Source organism: Dipteris shenzhenensis, chromosome 17, assembly GCF_047967505.1.
Source record: "Dipteris shenzhenensis isolate YYH24624 ecotype China chromosome 17, Dip_SZ_1.0, whole genome shotgun sequence".
NCBI lineage: Eukaryota > Viridiplantae > Streptophyta > Polypodiopsida > Gleicheniales > Dipteridaceae > Dipteris > Dipteris shenzhenensis.
In genome coordinates, this window is record NC_141612.1 from 12,565,628 (window position 1) to 12,583,312 (window position 17,685).

The following is a 17,685-nucleotide window of genomic DNA, read 5'->3' on the forward strand; positions in this document are numbered from 1 at the left end:
TGTAAAATGTTCGATGAATAAAGTTAATACTATTCCGAGTCAATCTCATATTCCAAGAGCTAGCATTAGTGAACGAGCGATGAAAGGGGGGGGCACTTGACAAACCCTAATTTAAAAGGGCCTATAAATAAAAAGCCTAAAGTGCTTCAAAAAGACTATATGAAGCATTTCAAAACCCTAAAATCCCACTTTTCTATGGCATGAGTTGAACAAACTGCTAAACCTATTAGATGTTGTTTAGACACTACCCGTTCTCCTTCTCATGACTCCGTGGCCTCTGAACACACTCTGAGCCCCACTGACCAACATCAGCAGCAGGGATCCCAAGGAAGTTCTCATCAGCAGGAGTCCTAGCAATGCGAGTCCCCATACTCTATCTCTCATAGGTGATCTAGCACAACGATTAGGGATCCCAACATGTTCAAGGGTCCTCTTAGACCTTCCACACACCTAACCGTGGAAGTAGAGAGGTCTCCCAAGAGGTTTAGAATAGTCCCAACAGTCGTGATTGACTGCAACTTTACACTCTCTTTTTAACCCACACATAGGCATGCATGCACAAATTTTATGTGTATGCCATATACACAATTTGTAGTATGTGTATGCATGCATGCACATAATATATAGTAGAAAATGTAGATAGTGACCTCTTTCTTCTTGTGAATGTACATTTGTTGATATCAACTTGATGTCCGGGCAGATTAATATTCCTCGTGGATGTAAGATGTTGGTGTGGTGTCCTATTTCTAACAAGTTGGTCAATCAAGCGCCTTTGCCAAGATGCTGATGAGAAAGCTACAAGAAGTCAGGTCATGTTGACCCTCTTTCGCCACTATTTCATGGTGGTAGTATGTTATATCGACTTCACGAGATTCTTGGTTTTGGTTCTCGCCGGAGGTACAACATATGGTTATTGGTGGCTCATCTTACTCGCCTACGAGAGTACAACCTTAGCTTTCTATGTTTTCACGCTCCGTCCCTCCTATTGGGCCAAACCGGTGGTGTCAACCAAGCCTAAACCAAGGTCAAGTGAAGGGGTAATATGACTTCAAAGTCCAAGTTCACTTCATACTTCATTTCATTATCAGCATGCACTTTCGGAGATGTAGCGTGCGCTCTCTCTACAGTGTGCCAGCCCTCGCTCCCCTCAAATTCTCACAACCAAGACATCTCACAATTAATGGAGCACCTCAGAGCTGCATAGCTTCCCTGCCCGTGGATCGCTCCTCTGCTCATTGCCTTCCCTCTGCCAACATAATCGGTAAGCACATCTGTTTCTTCCCTTCCCACTTTCATGGTTCCTGTCTCACCCTCGAATCTTCGGGTCATTCTGCGTGAGCATCCTACGATGAGCGGCGAAACGAGGTTCAATTTCCTTTTCCCGCATCACACTATAAGCGCATTTTGCAGCTTTCTCTCCGTTTCACGTTTTTCATTCTGCTGTCAAAACGTCCCACGTTACGACCTAGATTCCCAGCTCAATCGTTCGACGTAGACCTCAGCGCGGGGCTGGAAACATTTAGAGGATGACAGAGGAAAGCATCCGTATATATGTGGTCAGTTTATTTAAACATGGAAAAGGAAACATTCAATTAGAAGTCGAGAAAGCATGCGTTGGGCCTAGAGCTGCCTGTGTTTGACAAGACAAGATAGTATGCCAATTCTGAAACAAGGTTGGTCTCCTATACCTTTTTGTGGTGTTCTGGTTAAAACTCCGAGAATGTGGTGCATAGACATGCAAGCCAGTAAATAGACAATGCTCAAAAACAAATATAGAAGCAACTCTTTATATTTCAGTCCGTCCACAAAGTAGGACAGGATACAATACCAAAAGGTTCTCCTACTAAATGTCAAGCACTCCTAGATCTCTGAGCCCGCGTGCTCCACCTTGAGCAAATGTAGACTCTCTGTCTAGAGTGATCCTCTCCACCTTGCTGTCTGGAAACCAGCCTAGGTGGGCAGCCTCCTGTGAGCTAGGTCTGCAGCACAAGGTACTTCTTTCTCGTCCTGAATGTAGGCCCAAAGGTAGCCCTGCTGCTGCTCCTTCTGCTAGTGGATTGGCTGCTCCAGATGATGTGACTGAGGGCCCAAAGGCCCTCCTTTTATAGGCTCCCAAGGGGGCTGGCAAAAACCGACCAGCTTACCCCATTCTGGCCGACCAGTCTGTGGCTGGTCCAGCCCTATTAGGGCTCACAAACCGGGGATTTTATGGCCCACTCTTCTAGGGCCTTGGCTCTCCAATCAAGGCAAGGGACCAGCCCTATATAAAGGCAGGTCCCTGCCTCATAGCAGCCTCCTTTGATGCTCCAACAGGCCTCATCCAGCCCCGTACAGCCTTGTACCCTGCTCCGTACAGTTGATGATGTCAGCGCCAACTGTGCGCCTCTATTCGGGGCCTGTTCCAGCCCGTGCACCTGTTCTGAAGTTCTGTCTTGCCAGGCCAGATCCAGGGCTACATGCCCCCGCCATCTCTCCTGCACAAGGTCTCTTGTGCTGTCCACATGACAGCTCATGTGCTGCCAATGTGGCAGCCCCATTCTCTGCCCATGTGGCAGTCTATACATCCCTAGGTCCACCTCCCCCATGCTCTCCTCATATGGGGGCTTACAGATGGGGAGGTGACCATTCCAACAGTGTGAATAGAAATGCTTCATCGCTATTGACCAAGCTTTTTCCACTCAGTATAGAAATAAGGACAAAGCAAAAGTTTCAATTGGTACGCCACTTAATGCACATCCTGGTAATTCATCTGATGCCTCTTCTTCTGGTGAAAAGAAAAAGAAAAAGAGATTTAACTATTGTAGGAAAACTGGGCGTGACATTACTGAGTGCAAGAAGAGAATTGCATCTGAAAAGGAGTCGTTAGGTCTTGCAGTTTTTGGTGTTTCTATTGCAGAGGATAGGCATGAGGCCGGGATTTAGTTGTCACAATGGACAGCTTTTGCAACATTTTCAGTTTGAGGATTGCAAGCCAATATCCACACCATTAGAGCCTTGTTTTCATTTGTCATTTGATGATGACAATGGTGATGTCACTCTCAACAGTAGGCAGTTGGTTGTTTGGTATATTTATGCTATACGAGGCCAGATCTTCAGTATGCTGTCTTACAATGGAGTAGATACATGCACAGCCCCTCTACACACCATTGGCAAGCTGTGAAGCGTGTCTTCAGGTATCTCAAAGGAACTCAGCATTTGGGCCTTCTTTACAAGGCCAATTAATGCATGGATTCACTGTTTTGTCACCCGTGTCACATAGTGGCAACGGTTTCATGCTTGGTACTTCATGCATCTCTTGGTTTAGTAAGAAATAGACTACAATCGTTACTTCCAACTTTGAGGTTGAGTACAGAGCAGCTTTTACAAGTACAGTGAACTTCGGAAGTTACTTGCAGATCTTCATGTATGTCAGACAGCTTCTACCGTCATCTTCACTAATAGTCAGAGTGCTTTGGCTGTTGCACGGAATCCAGTGTTCCATGCCCACCTAAAGTATATTGAGGTTCATTATCACTATGTCAGAAAGAGATTGTTAGTAGGTGATATACAGTTGTCTTATGTTCCCACTGAAGACAACTTGGTAGATCTCTTATGAAACCTCTTCCTTGACCTAAGTTTGAAGCTTTTCAACAAGCTTTGAACTTAGTACCTTTTGTAACTTGATCTGTTATGCTTTTGTAAAAGACTTTCTTCCTATCTCGTCGTTTCTCCCGAGATAAATCTCTTCACGTCGTGTTAATTATCACGGGCGATGGCTTTTGAATTTTTCCTCCCAGCCAACTCTCAGGGATCGTTGATGCATCATATTTCGTATATGCTCTTCGTTATTTTCATTATTCTTATCCCTGAGACCCCTGATTCCCCAGATAGTTCCTGGCCACATGTGTTCATTTTAGGCCCCTTCTTAGATGCATCCTTTTTTTACCCCTCTCTTGGAGTTCATTTAAAAACAATTGCCCCTTGGCAATTTGCACATTTAGATGCACCTAGGCCCTAGCCTTATTAGAACTACCTAGTCAATGCCATTCCGCCCTCACCTAGGACCTTGGCAGTTACTTCTCTTGACCATTTAATTACGCACATTAACTATTACAAAAGTTGGTCATCTAAGAGAAAATGCTCACCGATCTATCCGAGGTCATGCTATCCCAGCTAGAGCATAACATTCCTTCCCTCTTCAAGCATCAGCGTCCTCGATGATGAAATCTGGGAACGCTCTCCGTAACTGGTATACGGATTCCCAGGTAGCTTCCGATAGAGGCTGACCATGCCATGCAACCAACACCGTGGGTATCTTCCGATTTCGTATCTGCATTGTTCCTCGGTCCAGGATTCTTGTTGGTTGGCGCTTTGCAATATCCTCTATCTCCTGAAACAAAACCACACCTTCGATTAGTGAGTCACCTGTATGCAAAAATTTCTTTAAGCGCGAAACATGAAAAACCGGGTGCACCTTACACCCCGGTGGCAATTCTAATTTATAGGCTACACTGCCTATTCTCTTTAGAATTAACCACGGCCCACAGTATCGAGGTGATAACTTAGCACACTCTCCTGAAGTCAACGACTTCGAGTGCGAAGGAATTCTGAGAAAAACTTTTTCTCCTTCTTCAAATACTCTTATAGACCGATTTTCATCCGCATACACCTTGGCTCTATCCATAGCCTGGCGGATATTAGCTCTCGCAAGTGCTAGCATCTCCCGCATCTGAACTACAAAGTTCGTGGCACTAGGCACTTTCTGAGGTACTCCAACTATAGTCGGATTGGCTGGTCTATAACCATAGTTCAGCTCAAACGGACTGAACCCGGTAGATGAATGTTTTCTATCATTGTAGGCAAACTCCAACAATGGCAACCACTTGTCCCATGTATGTTGCCTCAATGACACATATGCCCTCAGCATATCCTCTAAAGTCTGGTTGACTCTCTCCGTCTGACCATCCGTCTCAGGATGATCCCCACTACTCATTCCCAACTCAGTCCTTAGTGTCTCAAATACCGCTGTCCAAAAATGACCGGTAAATCTAACATCTCTGTCTGACACTATGGATCTAGGCAATCCATGCAGACGAAATATATGTCTAATGAACAAATCCACCACTTGCGGGGCACTAACAGACTCTCTAGTCGGAATGAAGTGAGCCATCTTGGTTAGACGATCAACCACCACAAGGATAGAATTATACCCTCCTTGTGTTGCAGGTAGCCCTATAATAAAATCCATGGAAATGCTCTCCCACTTACTTAGTGGTATTTCCAAGGGCTGTAAAAGTTCGGGTGGCTTCACCCGCTCGGCCTTACTTACCTGACACGAGAAACACCGTGTCACATATTCATGAATATGCTTTTTCATCTTTGGCCAAAAGAAATCTCGCTTCACGAGATCATAGGTCTTCTCGACTCCTGGATGTCCCGCACACGGGCTATCATGGCACTGTCGAATGACTCTCTGCCTGAGATCATTCTGACCAGGTACTACAACCTTGCCATTTCTAACTAGCATACCATCCCTTATGGTATATCTTGCATAAGTTTGGCCTTTTCTGGATGCCAGGTCATCCTTTTCACTTTCCCCGGGTTTTAACACATGAGCTTTAGGCCATAAGCTCTGGACAAACTCGTCCACCTTCTGAGTTTCTTTGATCTCGGTCATTAGAGCACTCTCTAATACCGCGAAACTCAGGTTGTGCATAATGCGAGACAACGCATCAGCTACCTTATTGTCTTTTCCTCTTCGGTACCGAATCGTTAGATTAAACTCCTGCATGAGCTCTGCCCACCTAGCTTGGCGGCCCCTCAAGTCAGGCTGTTTACAAAAATGTTTCAGAGTATCATGATCCACATCCACATAAAACTCTGAACCATACAGATAATGCCTCCATGTTTTCAAAGCATGGATAACTGCGTACAACTCCAATTCATGAGTTGGCCAATTCCTTTGAGAGGGAGAAAGCTTCTTGCTTTCAAAGGCTACTGGCCTTCCCTCTTGAAGGAGGATTGCTCCTACCGCAATGCCACTTGCATCGGTTTCTAGGAACAACGGTTTCTGGGGATCAACTATTTTTAACACCGGTCCTGAGACCACAGCTTGTTTTATGGTGTTAAAACTTTCCTGTTGATTCTGTCCCCAAACAAAAGGTACTTTATTTGAGGTCAGATTAGTCAATGGCGATACTATTCCAGAATATCCTTTGATATGCCTTCTATAAAACTGGACAAATCCCAAGAATGATCGCAACGCGGTCAGACTCTGAGGGATTGGCCAAGTTAGTATCGTAGCCACTTTCTTCGGATCCATTTCTACCCCCTGTGGAGTAATTATGAACCCTAAATACTCAAGCCTAACCATACACAGTATAGTTTTCTTTTTATTCACATAAAGACTGGCTTTCCTCAAAGTACTGAACACTATCCTTAAGTGTTCACGATGTTCAGTAACACTCTTACTGAATATCAGGATATCGTTAATAAAATGTACTACGAACTTTCCGATATACGGACGTAGTAAATCGTTCATAAGCATGATGAAGGTCGCTGGAGCATTGGTAAGTCCGAAGGGCATTACCAAAAACTCATAATGACCAAACCTGCTTCTGAAAGCGGTTTTATGCACATCCTCGGCTCTAATCCGGATCTGATGGTAGCCGCACTTAAGATCTATCTTGCTGAAAATCACGGCTCCATGTAATGCATCTAGCAAATCATCAATCCGAGCCATCGGATACCTGTGCTTAACAGTGATATTATTCAATGCTCTGTAATCTATACAGAGGCGAAACGTATCATCCTTTTTCCTCTTTAATATCACTGGCGAAGCAAAAGGTGAGAAACTTGGTTGAATCTGCCCCAACTTGAGGTATTCTTCCAGTTGCCTACGCACCTCCGCTTCTTCAGCAAAACTCATTCTATAGGGAGGTCTACTTACAGGTTCTGCCCTCGGGATCAGTTCAATCTTATGTTGAACTTTCCGCTCTGGAGGTAACCCATAAGGTAGTTCGTTCCTAAAACATTTAGAGAACTCCTCTGTTATAAGATTAGCCAGCTTGGCCATCTCACCACTTTGCGTAACATCAGTGCTAGCCGAAGACTCATCCATCGGCTCTACCGATGCTGTGCAAAGGAATAAAAACTCAACTTGAACCTTTCTGATTTCCATCACGGAAACCAACGGTCCCTGAGGTATATCTTTTTCACCTCGTAAGACATAAAGCACATCATTCATCTTGAATTGATATACATGCTTTTTCCAATCAATGGCTGGATTCTTCCTAGAATGCCACGCCATTCCCAGGGCTATATCTGCATGAGCAAGCTTGGTCATTTCAAAATCAAGCTTCTCAGCATAGTCCTGAATCCGAAGCTCCAACTGGGTAACCCTTTGGTCCCATACTTCAGTTGAACTTCCATCTGCCATCTTGACTGTATACGCATAGTCAGATGGACTTGTCTTTAATTTCAGCCTCTTCACGAGCTTGGAGTTAATCACATTGTGAGTTGACGCCGAGTCAAACAACACAATGACATCATGACTGGTCACCTGCCCTTTCATTTTAATTAACTCCGTATCATTAAAGGCCGTATACCCCATTGCTGCGGGCTTAGATAGGATGTTATCAGGTGCACTCGTCACTAACTTAGCAACAGATACACATAACAAACAAGGTACTAACCTCTGAGAAGGTCCTGCCAGTTGCATCTGCATATGTTCCGCACTGGGACTCTCCTGCATCTCTACGTCGCATTCAGATATTATCATATTAGCCGTGCGACGGTCTTTATTCAGTGGACAATCCTTCCATTGATGTCGCTGAAGGCAGCCGAAGCACAATCTTTCTTTTCTAGCTTTCTCCTTTTGTTCAGGGGTCAACGAGGACTTTGACCAAGCCCGGGCTGCCATTGGAGTTATTTTCCTTTTCACCCCAACGGTGGTACTTGTTTTTACTGGTCCCTCAACCGGCTTCACCTGCTTGGTTTGGCCACTTGGCTGCGAGACACTTGTCTTTGAAACCCATTTCCTCTGAAATCCCCCTTTTCTCGGGTGCTCATACTGAGTCCCTGCCTGCACAAATCCACCAGATCTGCCTCTGGCATCCTCATAGTTCAGGGCTACTGCTATAGATTCATCTAGTGTAGTCACATATTTAGCCCGAACTTCCATTTTGATCTTGTCGTTCAGTCCATAGATATAGTCTTTTAACTGAACCGACATAGGGAGAGGGTCTGTTATTTTCATGACACATTCCCTGAATTTGTCAGTGTACTCTGCCACTGACAGACTCCTCTGACGAAGATTTCTATAAGCATCCCAAGCTCGGGACTCTTCATCAGGTGGGAGAAAGTGTTTCTTGAATTCAGCTTTAAACCCTTCCCAGGTGGTTGGAGCAACTTGATCCTTCTGTTGCTTTATCCACCATCTGTCCGCTGCCTCAATAAACAGGTGTGTGGCCTCGCGGATTTTCTTTAGATCGGATCTAATCTCACAAATGGCGAAGGCTTCTTCCCACTTGTGCAACCAAACCTCGATCACATCAGAGCTGCGCTCAGTCATCCAACCAGCGTACTTCTCCAGTCTATAATTAGCGATATTGGGCACTTTGACCCTTGCGCGCTCTAAGGAATGTATACTGGGCTCTGGCTCTGCGCTGGAGCTTTGCCCTTATCAATTCTAGACAGTCTAGCCGACAAGGCTTGCACCATCTCCCTGATCTCATTTTGACCAGCATTCACTTGAGGCTGCTGGTTCATAATCTGCTGTAAAGCATCCTCTAATATCGAAATCCTACCAATCAAAGTAGGTACTGCATGATGTGACATCTGTTGTGTGGATTGAATCCTAGATTCTTCAGGATTCATCCTGGAATCTTGTCCTTCGGTATTTATTTTTTTCTTGAAAGAAAAAATAAAATGTATATATCTCCTTTTTTTCCTTTTTTTTTTTTCCCCAAAATATATACTCTCTCCCTTTTCTGTTTTTTCAACACGCCAAACTCCAAAGTGATATATATACAATTTTTCGAATTTCTCTCTGCGGTACTCGAAAAACTAGAAACTCAAACGAAAGGAAAAAGATGCTCCCTGGGCTTTCTTCTTCTCAAAAACTCGTCCAAGTCCAAGTATCAGGAACTGATTCTGAACAGTCGATCTGCAGCGAATTTAATGCACCGAATGCAACTTCAAGACTCGAAATTTTCGGCCCTGCTCTCGTCAGTTCCGAGGTTTCACTCTAATCTCAGAATCTGATTCCTGAATGCACTGTTCTCGAAGTAGATCAGACTCCACGCTGATTTACTTGCAGAATCAGAATCGAATATACAAACTGAGATTCGTCAAAATTACGCTTGTTCTAGAAGTTGCGCCAGATTCTTTTCCATCGCTCCAGTCTGCCGCCCATCGTCCATTACAAAACGTAATCCATATCCTTCAAAAACTACGCTCTGATCTCGCTCTGATTTCTCCTCAAAGGCTGCCTTGGTACGTGCGCAGTCATTTAATCTCTATGCACTGCCGACTTGCCCCTGCGCTGCATCCCCTGCGCTCAAGCCCCAATTGCATTTCAGCGCGTTACGGGACCTGCTAGCCTTTCGCGTTGACAATCCGGGAGCCATCGATGCTTTCCTCTTCGTCAACGCCTCACGGGCTTCCGTCGATATATTTGACACTCACGTCGCTACCAAGGGTTCCTTGTCACAGACAGCCAACAATCCTAATTCGTCATAGATCGTGCACGTCGCTCATCACGTATCCCCTGATCCTCCACCTGCTGTCCGTCACAAATCGATGGGTTCTACCTTACCTTCGCTCTGATACCACAATGTAAAAGACTTTCTTCCTATCTCGTCGTTTCTCCCGAGATAAATCTCTTCACGTCGTGTTAATTATCACGGGCGATGGCTTTTGAATTTTTCCTCCCAGCCAACTCTCAGGGATCGTTGATGCATCATATTTCGTATATGCTCTTCGTTATTTTCATTATTCTTATCCCTGAGACCCACAATTCCCTAGTTCCTGGCCACATGTCTTCATTTTAGGCCCCTTCTTAGATGCATCCTTTTTTTACCCCTCTCTTGGAGTTCATTTAAAAACAATTGCCCCTTGGCAATTTGCACATTTAGATGCACCTAGGCCCTAGCCCTATTAGAACTACCTAGTCAATGCCATTCCGCCCTCACCTAGGACCTTGGCAGTTACTTCTCTTGACCATTTAATTACGCACATTAACTATTACAAAAGTTGGTCATCTAAGAGAAAATGCCCACCGATCTATCCGAGGTCATGCTATCCCAGCTAGAGCATAACAGCTTTGTACAATCATAGGTTGCTATATCCATATGGGATGAACATGTGCAACCATGGCATTAGCTATTTAGGTATTCTGAGACGTGTCCAGGGTACTTCAGACCATACCACGGAGGGGCATTTGTAGGCCATCCCATGGGCTATCCATTGGTGCCTTCTGTTCCCTGGTATGTGCCTTATAGGCCAAGGTATAGGCAGTTAGGATAGTTAGCACACTTAGGACATGGGCCATTTAGTACACTAGGTACTACTAGGACACCCTGTCCTAGGGTTTCATTATATTGTACTTAAATGGTGCGATAATTCTTTCTATCTTAAATGGTGCGTTGCCCTATCAGCTAGATTTAGATGCTTGTTTGCGAGAGACTAAAATGAAATCGTTAAGACTTCACAAGCAGTTGTAGCTTGAATGAAGAGATTTTGGACTACTTTTTGATTGGCCTTCTCCTTTAGTGCTAGCCTTCGTCATGGTTGAGTTTGCCCTTCACCTCCGGAGTGCCAACAGAAACTCATAAATGGATACTCATGTATGTGTGGGTGTGTGGATTTGTATGTGTGAGAGCATATTTTTATACTATGGTCTACACCCACTGTTGGGCGTTGATGACGTCAGTGGGGATGTCATAGTAGCTAGTCCTTGCTATGCATGATGGAGTTTACGGTTTTCAATCTTACGAGTGACTATCGTGAGATTGAAACTGCACTATGTTGTGTTTTTAGTAGAGGATGAGTTTGGGAATGTTCCTGGATTCATCTAGGTATATGTACTTTGTACTATGTTTTTCATTCATTACAGCAGCCATATAGTTTCAGCTTGCTTCCATCTTCCATTGCTTCCATTGCTTGCACTTGTATACAGGTGCTAAGTCCATGTGCAATGTACTGAGCGCATAGTCCCTCACGATTTTTGGCTTGGCCATTGTGTAACTTTAGGGTTGCATGTTTGATACCAACGGTAGTGAAGAGTGAATAAGAGGTAAGGCGAGGCTGATGAGGGATGCTATAGAGGGTATGTGCATATGTGTACCAGATGGTCGGGTCTGTAAGGGCGTTGGGGACCTTTGCTCGAGAAACTTCTGCTAACAATTATTGCTAAACATAATGCTTAGGAATTCTTTCACATTCTAGTGGATGAAGTCCCTCTTCTTTCGACAGACTAGATGATGATGTCCTCGTTATTAGAAGCTAATGCTTGTTTTCGAATTGAAGTTGACTGCGCAAGGCCTCACACTTTTCATCATACCAGCTGTTGCAAGGGATCGATCAATGGGTGGTGGGTGGGTGGATTTGGTGGTGTGGGAAAAGGACTAGAGAGTGGCATCATGAAAGGAGCGGGTGATAGGCGGCTCTATTTTCTAGTAGAAGGGTATCATGGCAGTGTATGTAGGAGTTATTTATGATCAAATTGAATTCCTGATAGGTGATGTATGTGTGGTGGGATGTGCTCAGTGACGAGTGGGATGGACAAGCTAAAAAACAAGTAGGTATGGTCCGCTCTAGGTGGGGGCGATGGAATGTAGAAATCTGTGACATACCTTCATGGAGTCATGGACTTCAGCATCACTACATTCGGACGGTGTAAGATACCCTGGTTGGCCCTGAGCTCATCTAAGTCTCTAGGGGCAAACAGAGATAGGAGGACTTGGTATGCCTAGATGTATAGATGGTTTGCAGGCCTAGACTCCATATGTAAAGACTACTATAGCTGTGAGGCCCCACTCCTACTGATCACGTATGAAGATGCGAACAAGGTCATCAGAGAGGACCTCCTATAGTTCCACAAGTATAAGGCCTAGCTAGCACCCCATGGGGCTAATCGCCTTGAGTTAGAATTCCTTGATCTATCAAACCACATTGATGACCATACGAACATGAAGAGATTTTGGACTAGTTTTTTATTAGCCTTCTCCCTTAGTGCTAGCCTCCGTCATGCTGGGTGTGCTCTTCACCTTTGGAGTGCTGACAGAAACTAGTCGAAGAGCTTTGATGGATGCTCAAGTATGTGTGGGTGTGTGGATTTGTTTCTGTGAGAACATATATTTATACTATGGTCTACACCCATTGTTGGACGCTGATGACGCCAGTCGGGATGTTAGAATAGGTAGTCCCTGCTATGCGTGATGGAGTTTATGGTTTTTAACCTTATGAGTGACTATCATGAGATCGAGACTGCACTATGTTGTGTTTTTAGAGGCTGAGTCTAGGCATGTTCCTGGATTCATCGATATGTATATACGACATGATAACAAAACCCTAAGGTTGAGCTAGCAAGCTCGCCTGCCTGCCATAGGTTTTGTACCTCCAAGCCTTAGATGTAGACCACCAAGGAAGCTAGAGACTCTGCGGGTCTTTAGAAACCTAGTATAGCTGCTTATGCTTGGGCACTGATGACGACATAAGTGTTGCTTTGCTTGCTAAGTATGTCTTCCTTGTGTTTTTCATAAAAGTTTTTGTTTACCTCTCTTTTTTCTTCTCTTTCGTTTTCTCTTTTATTTTCTGTGTAGATTTTTGGTCTTTAGAACAACAAAAAATCTAAATTTGTTTGATTGGACTTATTCTAGTCTTACAAAGGCCTATTTGATAGTTAGAAGATGAATCCCATACTAGGCTTCCAACCTCTCCCAAGATGTCCAGAATATTGAGCCTTGGCTTGTATTTATAAGAATAGCTCTACCATTTTTGGCATCCAATTTAGACATAAGAGTTATGGTCACTTGTTCATAAAAGGTTTGCGTTTCCTAAATTACCCTTGCTTTTCTTAGGATAGCCTTTTTCTTGGAATCTAAGCCTTGTCCATGCTAGCGCCAGCCTCAATTGTAGGTTATTCCTAATATTTCATTTAGATTGTGTCCTAATCTTTGGTCTCAACAGATTCTAGGTTAGCCTTGTCTCAGCCCTGGCTATCACCATTCCTGGGTTACTCCAGATCTATCCAAATATTGGATTCAACTGGCTATAACATGGTTTATCAAATCTTGGTAGCCATGGTTAGTCCTATTGAATCTATAACATTCCCTCTCCTTCTTTGTCCTCATAAATCGTGGTTTTAAAAAAAACAAGAGATGCTTTAAGCCCAAAAAATGGCTACATGCCTTATTACAGATCTGTGAGACGGCATAACCTCCTGAGGTCACTTAACTTGCAAGCTCAGTGAATGCTTACATTATTCATTACACTCGTGGCAAAAAATTGCTCACATCATCTATAGCTTATGCTGACATGCAGCATGATACATGTCCGCAAGACGAATATTGAGAACTTTCACCCGTTGCTGTTGGGGGTTGGAGAGATCCCTTGAGCTTGTGGCATAACCTTGCTAAATCTCTTCCAAATGTAAGAGTAAGAGGCTTTTATTAATGCAACATAGACAAAGGTGTTCAAAAATTGCCGTGGCTGCAGCATTCTTGATTCCATGGGCAAAAGCAACTAGGGGGGTATAAAAGGACCAGACTTTCCTTAAGGACACAAATCTTGACCGATCAACATGACGCAAGGAAAAAGGAAAGATGTAGAGGACAAACAACGAGGCTGGAGAGAGAGAGAGAGAGAGGGGGGGGTGGGGGGGAGGGGGCAGGGTCCTCATACACGGGTCTGTTCATACATGCATACATGGGTACAATCGCAAAAACAGGATCTAATCAATGTACTTATCACCTTCAGTTATTTTGGTGGTTCTTGAATTGATCAATGACTTGGTTGTGATTGAAGATGACATTACTCTTGTTCAAGGAAGCAATACTGCACCACATGAATGCAACTCAGTACTGAGGCAGCGGACGGATGAATGGCGGGAATTGAGACAGTCAAGACTAACTGCTAGCACGTTTTCATCAGCTTTAGGTTTCTGGGGTATTGATAAAAGAGTAGAACTTTGGGAAGAAAAAATTGGTCGCAGAGGGAACTTTGCTGGAAATTCCGCCACAGAATGGGGCATCAACAACGAAGTTATTGCAGTGCAGAGATACCAAGAGGTAACAGGAAATGTTATTCTAGATTTGGCATTCAAGATTTATAAAGAGGGGGACGATTTGCAGGGTTGGCTGGGAGCATCTCCTGATGGTCTGATAGATGAAGGTGTATCCGGAGTGTATGAGAAAGGTGGCATCTTGGAGGTGAAATGTCCTCATAATAAGGGGAGACCAGAGCTGTGTGCGCCCTGGTCTGCAGTTCCCTATTACTACATGCCTCAGGTGCAAGGCCTTATGGAGATTTTGGATAGAGATTGGCTTGACGTATTTGTTTGGACGTTGAATGGGAGTTCTATTTTTCGAGTAGATCGGAATCCTGAGTATTGGTCATTAATGTTTGGTGTGCTAAGTGATTTTTGGTGGGCCAATGTGGTTCCTGCTAGACAAGCCCTTTTGTTGCGTAAGAACATAAATGTGAATATTTATCAACCAATTGGACAACACAGATTGACCTCATTCATCCTGAGCGAAAGTCAACAGCTGGCTAAGAAGGCTACATTGATATGGAAGGGTCCTGTGGATAATATAAAAGTAACATTATAAAATCTTTGCTTTTGGGATATCATGCAGTTTTTGTTGGATGCCAAAGATTTCAAAATATACAGAGCAAGGTTTTTCCTGCTATGCAGGCATTCAAGGGCATGCCGGCTGATATTATTTGAACCTTTTTGAGTTTGATCAAAGCAATCGTAAGTTTCCTAACTATGATTGTCAACTCTACATTTCGTTCGTTAATATGCCACTACAAGCTACTTACCTTAATATTCTACTAACTAACAAGCTACTTACATTAATATTCTGCTTACTAACAAGCTTACTATTATCGTCATCTCTACGTGTTATTTGTTACTGTGCCACTACAAGCTACTTACGTCACATCAACCATAATGTCAAGTCCCCGAGTTCTCCTACAGTGAATGATTTGTATGCTATATTCTTAGGTGCCGCAGTATGAATCCCTACCACCTCTATTGTCTACCATGAGAGAATAAGGCTTCATAGTAAATTGCTCTATGTGTGTCTCTGTAATATTTGAGTTTGTTGCAATGAAAAATCCATGTGTACTATATTGTTGGAGAACATTAGCATATATGCTATTCTTTACGGGTTCCCTTCCATTACTCAAATAGCCTTGGTCAATATTTACATCCGACTTGTGAAATCCATGTTCTTTCTAGGGTTCTTCCATATATTTTCCACTACATTTGATTGAATTGAAGTTCTCAGCTTGTGACGAGTCATGTGTACCATAGTGCCATAGTTCTCACAACTCGACTGATGTGGTCTTCTACCTTGTCCTCCCTCTTTGCCCTTTCCCTACCTTCTCCTTGTGCTCTCTCTCCCTTTCCCTCCCTCTTGCCCTTTACCTCTTGTCCGTCTCGTCCAACATCTCCCAACCTGTCTCGTCCAACGTTCCCCAACTTACATTCACTCCTCTTCCCTCATTGCCCTGACACTCCTCTATATGACTCCTTAGGAGCTTACTCCTCATGTGCCGATGGGAAGCTCCACTGTTTCAGTTGCCTCCAAATTGTCATGGGAACTTTATTTGCAAAATTACAAACAATCTCCAATTGATGCTACGTTAAAATAATGTGTCGTTTGTTAGTTGTGAATTTTTGAACTAGGAAGAGTGAATAGTAAAAAGAAGCATGGAGTCTAATTGATGAATAAAGCTAACTAGCATGGATAAGCATCTAATTGAGAAATGAAGCATGTCTTACCATATCTTAGACTTTAAGTGCATTCTAGTAGGTGCCCTCGATGAGTTTTATTCTTTCTATTAATTAGTGAGGGAGGGAGCGAAAGAATCAACCTAAGCTTGGGGATGGAATGAAAGAATTAACACCTAAGCTTGAGGAGGTTACGAAAGCTTGGTCTCAAAGGTTCTCGCCTCTTCTCATGCCTGCGTCCCCTCCTCTATAAATTTGCTTCCTCTATCACTCCCTTGCCCTCCCTTCCTCTTTGTTGTCTCTCTCTCTCTCTCTCTCTCTCTCTCTCTCTCTCTCTCTCCCCCCCTCTCTCAAGTGCTGTCTCTCTCTCTCTCTCTCTCTCTCTCAAGCTCCCTCCTCTGCTCTCTCTCTCTCTCTCTCTCTCTCTCTCTCCCCCCCTCTGCTCTCTCCCTCTCTCTCTCATTGCCACTTGCTCCCTCTCCTGTGGTCTCTCTCTCTCTCTCTCTCTCTCTCTCTCTCTCTCTCTCTCTCTCTGTGCTCTCTCCCTCTCTTTCTCACTATCACTTGCTCCTTCTCTTGCAGGCTCTCTCTCTCTCTCTTTGTGCTGACGTCGTCTCTCCCTCTCTCGCACCAGCAGCCCTGCCTTTCATTTGTTCATGGGAATTTTGTATTGAAAATTAGAATCACTTTGCAATTGATTCCAATTGCAAATGGTCAACGGTTTTTGAGAAATGAACATCAAATCAATCGAATACTTATATGTTTGAGAACAAATAGAGGTGATGAATGTGGACTCTATAAAAAACAATACAAAGTCTGTGCTCAACAGATAATAGGATCTCGTATGCAAGAGAGAAAAGTAGATAGTATGGAGAATAAAAAATTTGATTACTGTAAAACTGATATAATAGATGGCGCTGCCTCCCACCCATGCACTCCTGTGTGAGATGCTTTGATGGTGTGCTGAAAATAGTAGAGGACGGAGGTTGGATGTTAAGGAATCAGGATTGCTGTAGCCAATGATGATAATGGGCTTCATGGGCTTGCTCTTATATAGCCACCAGTCGTGGTTAGACCCAATTGGGAGACCGACCCAGTCAGCCCAAAATGGCCGACTGGAGGTCGGTCCTGACCAACCACACGTTAGAATCGTGGCGTAGAATCGAGCAACTAACCTACAGTTACCATTCATCCTAGAGCCATCCAGGATCATCTGGGGCTCCAAACGGGCCTCGCAGCCCCAGTGGACTGCCCCGGGAAATGCTATGTCTACCCTCAGTGCGGTCAGTCATGGGATGCCTTCCCGCACTTGCATGGAGCCTAGTTGGCAATGTGCCAACTCTATCTCAAGCCGTCTAGCCATCAGGCCACACATGGCCCCCATCTGGTGTCCAAACCAAGATAACCGAGCTACTCAAATGCCTTCTCCTCATATGGGGGGCTTATAAGTAGAGTTAGCTGGTTCCCGCATAGTTACGCGAGAGTTGAGCATTGATATCTAACACCCCCCCTCAATGTCCACTCGCAAGTGAACTTACTTTTTCGGCCCAATGCCAAGTCGATGAAGATGCCTCTCTAGCAAGTCTCTTCCAAGAGCCTTCGTGAAGATGTCCGCAGCATTCTATGTAGTCGGACAGTACACCAAGTCGACCTCTCCATCCATGATGAGCTCGCATACAAAGTGATATTGAATCTCAATATGTTTTGTGCGAGCGTGGAACACATGGTTTTTTGCAATTGCCATG

General features: G+C 44.1%; 1 protein-coding gene across 1 annotated transcript; it reads left to right on the top strand.

Annotated features, from left to right (window-relative positions):
* Positions 1-1,077: 1,077 nt before the first annotated feature.
* LOC147891701 (uncharacterized) lies at positions 1,078-14,944 on the top strand. The gene is made up of 2 exons (XM_087388765.1): positions 1,078-1,261; positions 14,008-14,944. The coding sequence occupies exons 1-2, from the start codon at positions 1,090-1,092 to the stop codon at positions 14,808-14,810; spliced, it is 975 nt and encodes a 324-aa protein (XP_087244891.1). The 5' UTR covers positions 1,078-1,089; the 3' UTR covers positions 14,811-14,944.
* Positions 14,945-17,685: the final 2,741 nt, after the last annotated feature.